This window comes from Esox lucius, chromosome 3, assembly GCF_011004845.1.
Source record: "Esox lucius isolate fEsoLuc1 chromosome 3, fEsoLuc1.pri, whole genome shotgun sequence".
Taxonomy (NCBI): Eukaryota; Metazoa; Chordata; class Actinopteri; order Esociformes; family Esocidae; genus Esox; species Esox lucius.
Window position 1 is genome coordinate 13,088,874 of NC_047571.1, and position 8,603 is coordinate 13,097,476.

The window sequence follows — 8,603 nt, forward strand, 5'->3', positions numbered from 1 at the left end:
ATTACGTGTTCAAATAGTATACAGTTGTGCTAAAGGTTTGCATACCCTTGGAGAATTGGTAATATACAGCTCCTGAAAAACTTAAGATACTACTGTACCTTTTTCTTTACTTTCCAAAAAAATTTAAAAGGAAGGGTTTGAGTGAGGAAGAGAACAGTTAAAATTAAGAGACCACTGCAAATTGAACGCTTGTGTTCCTCACTCAAAACTTTCCTTTTCTGGAAAGGAAAGAAAAATGTGCAGTGGTCACTTAATTTTTTCCGGAGCTGTATGTACCATTTGTAAAGAAAACATAAGTGAGCAGGCAAAACACGTCTTTTATTTTTTATGGGATTCATATTCAACTGTAGGTCATAACAGAATGGCACAATAATAAAACAAAACATGTCAAGGAAGAAAAAAAATGAAATGACCCCTGTTCAAAAGTCTGCATACCCTAAATACTGTGTATTTTCCCCCTTTAGCATCAATGACAGTGTGCAGTCTGTTGTAATAGTTGTCTATGTGGCCCCAAATTCTTGCAGGTAGTATAGCTGCCCATTCGTCTTGGCAAAATGCCTCCAAGTCATGCAAAGTCTTTGGTCGTCTTGCATGAACCACGCGTTTGAGATCTCCCCAGAGTGATATTAAGGTCAGGAGACTGTGATGGCTACTGTAATGACAACTCCAGAACCTTCACCTTGTAGTAACCACTAGAGGGTCAACTTGGCCTTGTGCTTAGGGTCATTGTCGTGCTGAAAAGTCCAAGAGCGTCCCATGCGCAGTTATCGTAAGGAAGAATGCAAATTGCCAGTAATTTCTGATAACATGCTGCATTCAACTTGCCATCAATTTTCACAAGATTCCCCATGCCTTTAGAGCTCACACAGCCCCAAAAAATCAGTGAGCCACCAACATGCTTTACAGTGGGGATGGTATTCGGTTCACTACAGGTCTCTCCAAACATAGCGCTTATGGTTGTGACCATAAAGCTCTATTTTGGTCTTGTCACTCCTAATTACAGTGTGCCAGAGGCCAAGGTGTTGTCGAGCATATTGTGGCTTTGGTGCAGTAAAGGCTTCTTTCTGGCAACTCAACCATGCAGCTCATTTTGCTCAAGTATCGTCGTATTGTGCTCCTTGAAACAACCACACAGTCTTTTTCCAGAGCAGTCTGTATTTCTCCTGAGGTTACCTGTGGGTTTTTCTTTGTATCCTGAATAATTCTTCTGGCAGTTTTGGCTGAAATCTTTCTTGGTCTTCCTGACCTTGGTTTGGTATCAAGAGATCCCCGAATGTTCCACTTCCTAATAAGTGATTGAACAGTACTGACTGGCATTTTCAAGGCTTTTGCTATCTTTTGATATCCTTTTCAATCTTAATATATCCTTTTGACAGTACTTTTCTGCTCCCAATGGCTCAGTATCTAACCTGCTCAGTGCATCCACGTGAGAGCTAACAAACTCATTGACTATTAATACACAGACACTAATTGCAATATAAAAAGCCACAGATGTGGGAAATTCACCTTTAATTGACATTTGTGTGTGTGTCACCTTGTGTGTTTGTAACAAGGCCAAACATTCAAGAGTATTTAAACTTTTGTTCAGGGCCATTTGGGTGATTTCTGTTATCATTATGATTTATAAAGGAGCCAAACAATTATGTGATAATAAATGGCTTCATATGATCAATATCCTTAAATAAAATATTTTTTTTTTTGTATGATCTGTCATATTTTCAGAATCAATGCCAACATTTCAATTTCAATTTCTGCCAGGGTATGCACACACATGAGCACAATTGTATTGTTTTTAGAAACAAAAGCTGAATCAAAGAGCCTATGACATACAAAAACTCTTCTGTGGAATTATCGGATGTGTGCACAAGTTTCCTCAAGTTTCCACATATTATATTTTCGTTCAAGGTTGGATGAGGACGGACTTTATTGTAAATGATAAAGGCCCATGTGGGCTATGGCTGACTTTTTATCAGTTATTAGTCTCGGTTATTAGTCTTTTTATTTTATCGGTTATAACCAGTTTATTTAAAGAGCGATGAGAGCGTACGCCCCATCCCCATACTAATTTACAGAGATTATATAAGGTCAAAATATTGCACATCACTCATGAGCTAAAATGGTCCAACAAAAGCAACTTGAAGATGCAACATAATTTCTTAAACCTCAGACAACTAATGCAATTTGGCAAATTTTCAAGGACAACCAAGAACTTCTAAAGATGCACCATCAAGACTAGACTCTCAGGCTGCAACTCTGCCTGGTACAGCACAACCCAAAATCATGGCTCTGCAGGATGACGAGGTCAGTCAGAGGCACATTATCCTTAATAATTACTTAATAATTACCTCATACCTAAGCACTTATTCTAAATATTTAAATGTTTGCATTGACAGATCTGCAACTGCACTTAATAAATGTCTCGATTACCAGCCAGTGAGCTGATTCATTTGTTTTCATTGGCTAAAGCTACTTAACCCTACTGACATCAAAAATATGCCTTACGTGCTGCTGTATCAACAACGAGAACAGACCACTATACTAAGTCTCAACTCCCCAAGGACCAGGAAAGACAGATTTTTTCGGTTTTATTAGTTATATGTTGAGGAATATACAGCACTGCTTGAATGTATGTGGACCTCATGTGCAATTAGTTTTTTCTTAGTGTTCACTATGAAATCTTCATTTTTACAGTTTTATAGTTAACAATTACATAAGTTGGTTTAGAGTAAATCATGGGAATTAGTGCAGGTGCAAAAAAAAGAGAACCCCAAGTTGCAATGGTTAAAGTAGGTAAGTAGAATGGGTAAATCATTAGGTTCCAAATAAAACAATCAAAGGAGAAATCTTTAGGAAAGAGCTTGGGCGCGACTGATAAATAATGGAGATCTCAAAGGACATAAGGAAAAGGGTACTGAGAGCAACACAGTCTAGGGAAGGCTATACAACCAAAAAGATTTGAGCTCCATCTGTCCACTGTGAAGCAAAAATATCCCCAAGAGCCACAAGAAAAATAATACATGAGGTAAATGTCAACCTATTATTACATCTGGAGATTGCAAACTCCCTTCCTTCTCAGTTTGCATCTGCATGCTTCAAGAATAAGAACAATGAATAAAAATGGCATTCATGGGAGGTTTGCTAGAATGGAGTTCAGAGAATGGACTCCCACCATAACTTTGCCAGTGACCCCATGGATAAACGTTTCTGGAAGTTCATTCTCTGGACAGATGGGTCTAAAATGTTTCTCCTCTGGACCAGGAGATTCTTGAACAGAATGTCAGGCCATCACTTAACAAAGTAAAACTGTGGCAAAATATTACTCTTCCAACAGGACAACAACCCAAAGCATTCAAGGAAATCTACATGGATCTGGCTGGAGCAACCCATGGTCATCCTACTTGTCACGTTAGTAACACCACACCATATGTTTCCATCTGCACCGTAGAGCCTATAGCACACAGAAAACACACACATTAGCTCAATCATTCATCTAGCAGATGCTCAATCATACACACTCTCCAGGGACACAGTCTGTCTTACTCACACACCCACATTTAATCTAGACTTCGACAAATATACTATATTTTCACCCACACTCATACACACATCTCCTTGACGTATTTTTACTGGCACCAATATGTTGATGTGATTCCATCCAAGGCAAAGTATTCACATAGGTTAAAGTGTATCTTTTTGCAAATTTGTGCCAGATTTGGTTGGCTTTTCTGTTGATACCAGGCTGCCTGATAAGCACAACTGTTTTTACTTGTAAATATTTAAATAAGTCTTCTGGGGACTTTTTATTTTACATTATATATTTTTTTATATAATGTATATATATTATTATTTAACTGAATTGTTTAGTGGCCAAAACACTTTTGTTTAGTGGCATTTTCTCTCATCTGCAACAACCTTCGCTATTATGTACAATGAAAATGAGGTTAGAAATTCAAACTTCGAGAAGTAAAATATAGCCTGCTCCTGTGGATTTCTAGACAAATTATGTCAAAAAAATAAACTAATAACTGATCCAAATGGTATTCACATAATCAAACGTTTAAATAACAGGGCTTATTGCATCATTATTTAAGTGATATTCAGTTTAAATGTATAGCCTTGACCAGAATGATAATTGTGCTCATTTGAAAACAGCAATGCAATTATTCATTCCAGAAAAGCATAGTGTATAAGGGTGCACCACCCTCCCTTCTGCCAACCTCGCCATCTCAGTAAAGAGCACATGGGAGTTAAACATACTCAATCCTGACCTAAAGGCAGATCTGCTTTCAAGGCAGAAATTAATGTGATAGGTTGACTCAATGGGGAGAGCTGGACAAACACGCTGAATGGTCTACGTAGACATTTAACCAAGGTGACTTCTTGTCCATTACCTGACACTTACCTAACTGTAACCTTAACCATTTTATAGTTAAACTAAAATTAAGTGATTTCAGAGTTGAGCTGCAAGTGTCTTGTTTGTTCACTAATTTAATTAATCTGCATGCTCTGCCCACATATTTTGTCTCACGTTAACCTTTCTGCCTTTTTGTTTTAAGGATGAACAGGGTACACAGAATACAAAAACAATTTCACATGAGCAAAAGCCAAAATACGAGTTAAAATAAAACTCCAGGTTAATTATTTGAGATAATTACAATGTATTAATACGTTTAGCTGTAAGGGATTGATATACCTATTTTACCCCCACAATGCAATGTGGGAATGTAAACAAAGGACAACGACAGGAAAGGAGAGAAAAGTTCTAGCTAGGTGCTAACTAGCTGAATAGAATGTGCAACTTATTACAGCTGTTCTGCAAAGAATATGCAAAGAGTTTGGATAGATTTAGCTAGCTAACTAACGTTAACCATTGACAGTAGACTTAATTTGTATTTATTTATCGTGTTGGATCTGTAAATTCCTTCAGCTGGGTAGCTACCTAGTTAGCTACCTAGCTCGCTTGTAGGAAAGCTAGCTTGCTATCCAACGTTAGCCGGTAGCTAGCTGTCAAAACCAAGCCAAGTACTGCAGCTACTAGCTAGATAGCTACTTTGATTTCACAGTGAACACAAAATTCATCGGCCTTAAGAATTTCCTTGGAAAACCGTTTTACCAGAGGATGACAGGTAAAATCAAAAGTTGGCTAATCGAAGGATAATCTTTAGAAAGTAGCCTTACCTAGCTAGCTAACGTTAGCTCTTTGTTTCTTAGACCACCATAGCTGTCTAGCTAACCTTAGCATCCAAATACTTTTACCACTGAGGAAAGGCGAATTTAGCTGTAATTTAGCTTTTTCTAGCAGCATGCTGTATTCTGTCTTCTTTACCTGACTCGCCAAGTTTTGAAAAAAATATACATTGTGCTGTAGAAAAGTAACCTAGTTTATGAAGTCATAAATCGGCAATAAATCTGCATTTAATTAAACATTGTCACTTTCTGATTTGTATTGAATTGATGTGGAATGAATAAATTGCAATTGTTTTCTGTGACTATTTTCAGGGATGATATCTTGTGAAGGACAACATATGTGGCTATCTGCACATCTATGAGGCCCCCCACGTGTCTGAGGGACTTTGAAAATGAAGAAAATTAATCTAAAAACAATACGAAAGTCATTCAGCCTGAAAAGCAAAGAGGAAGAGGATGGTTTACCGCAGCCAAATTTAGCTACTAATTTGTCAACAGACGCAACATTTGGAAAATGTTACAGTAAAGAACTTGTTCGTAACAATTTTGATCATGAGGAAGAGAAAGGTTCCAAGAATCGCTCCAAGGGTGAGAGTCTTATGGGTTCACTGAAAAGGAGGCTTTCAGCCAAACAGAAAAGTAAAATGAAAGAAAGCGCCACATCAGTAACCTGTGAAGATGACACGTTCTCGTGCTCCTCAGCCCCAATTTTCTTTAATGATGTAAAGTCCCAACACCATCTAAGGTCTAGTAGTCATCATTACAGTCCCACACCATGGGCCCTCAGGGCAGCACATTCTGAGGAAACCTGCCTTAGGATGGATGGGAAAGTGAAAGCTATGATCCACTCCTCAGATCCAAGTCCATCGTTAAACGTAATTCGGAAAGAATTCCCTGACCCCCATAGGAATAGGCTTTTTGAAGATTCAGCCGAGAGCGCTGAGCCTCGAAATGGTGATATGCATCAAAATAATGATGATGAAAATGTGCCTGCAGTCGGTGGACTAGCATCTCAGGACTATATTCACTATGCTGTGCCTTCAGATGATGAACTTGACCCTGCAGAAGGCTTGGATAGTTCCTCTCCAATGGATGAGGCGCTTGAGCCTGAAAACTTCCCACACTTCCCTCTTCATTCTGAGGAAGAGCCCATTGACCAGGAGGAGCTGATGTCACCAGACATATTCATGGACCCATCAGTGAATAGACTGCTCTACAATGCAGCCAGTGTTTTGATTCAACACTCTATAGAGCCTCCTGTCTCCCCCTTGCTACCTCAGCTACCTGACAATCACATTCGAAGGAGCTTCCAAGTGTATGGCGGATCTTCTCACTCACGTGGGGCAGAAGGAGTCATGCAACATCTTAATTTTGACCCCAATTCAGCCCCTGGAGTTGGCAGGGTTTATGACGCTGTCCAGCACAGTGGGTCCATGATTGTAACCAGCCTTACAGTAGAGCTAAAGAAACTGGCCAAGCAGGGTTGGTACTGGGGTCCTATAACGCGTTGGGAAGCTGAGGAGAAACTTGCCAACCTGCCAGATGGGTCATTCTTGGTGCGAGACAGCTCAGACGAACGTTACCTTTTGAGCTTGAGCTTTCGTTCCCAGGGTAAGACCCTGCACACCAGGATCGAGCATTCCAATGGCAGTTTCAGTTTCTACGAACAGCCGGATGTGGAAGGTCACATATCAATCGTAGAACTCATTGAACATTCTATCAGAGATTCGGAGAGTGGAGCCTTCTGCTATTCACGATCCCGCACGCCAGGGACCGCAACATATCCTGTCAGACTGACTAATCCCATCTCAAGGTTCATGCAGGTGCGCTCAATGCAGTACCTATGTCGGTTTGTTATCCGTCAGTACACTCGGATCGACCTTATTCAGAAGTTGCCTTTGCCAAACAAGATGAAAGATTACTTGCAGGAAAAGCACTACTGAAAGGGGTTATAAATTAAACTCGACAGGAATTTTTTGGGGAAATTTTAGATCAATGCTATTACAACATAGGCCTTGTTTTTACAATTTTGACGTGTTAAAATTACCTTCAGTAAATTAGATTTTGATTTTTTTTTAATACATTGTCCCCTTATCTAGTGATGTGTCCGACTGCCATTGCAGTCAGTAACTGACATCTAGTGAGCCATACAGTTCTACTCCCCAGAATTATTTTGTTATATAAAGCACAAAGAAATTTAACTGTTACTACATTCAACCTTTCCGCATTCCCCCATGGGTCTTTTTTCCTACAATATAACAGTTTGTTAGTACTGTTGCTGTTAGCTAGTATGATACCTGCCGGTTCTCTGCTGAGTCTTTAGTTAATGTTTTTTTTCTTATTTTGCCTCAATGATGGTTTCTCATTGCATGTGAATTACTTTTAGTATTTGAAGAATGAAAAATAGATTACCTGAACTAAAACTATGATTTGGGAGAGCTAATTGTTACTCACTGTATAACCATATAGGTATGATGGCTTGTTTGTGTAGCCTAAACTTGACTTTCTGCCTGTCACTGTAAGTACAAGGAAAACATGCTTCAACGTGTTACTTTTCAGATCATGAATTGCTACCTGTGGTAGAATACTTGGTATGGTTTGTCTCACCCAAATGTACTTCTGAAAGGCTGTACACTGATTTATTGCACATTTTGAACACAGAGTTGACTGTTAATAAAGGACTTGTTCACAGATAAGTAGTTTTTTTGGCTGTCTCTTAGGTGACTGCATTGTAACATCAGCCCTCCTAGCTGCCCAAGCATCAGACCAAAGTGACCCGCTATCTCTATGTCCTGACTACACATGCAAAGAGTAAGGTATATTACTGGTAGAGCCAAATGTTTAAGGATAATCCAAAAATGAACTACATAAGATTATTTTTTAAATAAAATGACAAAACAAAATTGTTATTCTGAATTGAACCAAAAGTGTTGGTGTTTAATGTGTGTTGTAGCCACATTAAACACCAACTTTGTCATTTTAAAGATTAACACAATATATTTATACTTTGTCATTTTAAAGATTAAAACAATATCTCTTCGTCAGCTATGTTTTGGCACTCAAGTGCTGGTCATTGTGAAAAACAGTCAATAGCTGGAAGAGCAAGTAGCAAGTAATTCATATTCTTAATATAGAAGCGTTATTCATATTCTTGATAAAATAAGAGTAATTCATGTTGTAAATATAAAAAAATTGACATTGTTTGACTTTTCATAGTAGATTAATTCAAATCAGTATAACAGCAGTTACGTATGTCTGATTTGTCACCAAACCACCCACAGGGTACACAGTCCCACCGTAATCACATGAAGAGGGTTCTTTGACTTGCACAATTGCTTGTCACATTGATGCTTAATTCTTAAAACCATGCCACCTGTCCCCACTAACCTCAGAATACCTTTTCCAGTGCACCAGGT

At 38.7% G+C, this 8,603-nt stretch overlaps 1 protein-coding gene across 1 annotated transcript; it reads left to right on the forward strand.

Moving 5' to 3' along the window:
- The first annotated feature begins 4,621 nt into the window (after positions 1-4,621).
- socs6b (suppressor of cytokine signaling 6b) lies at positions 4,622-7,878 on the forward strand. The gene is made up of 2 exons (XM_010894053.4): positions 4,622-5,126; positions 5,500-7,878. Exon 2 carries the CDS (start codon positions 5,580-5,582, stop codon positions 7,128-7,130), a length of 1,551 nt encoding a protein of 516 aa, XP_010892355.2. The 5' UTR covers positions 4,622-5,126; positions 5,500-5,579; the 3' UTR covers positions 7,131-7,878.
- Positions 7,879-8,603: the final 725 nt, after the last annotated feature.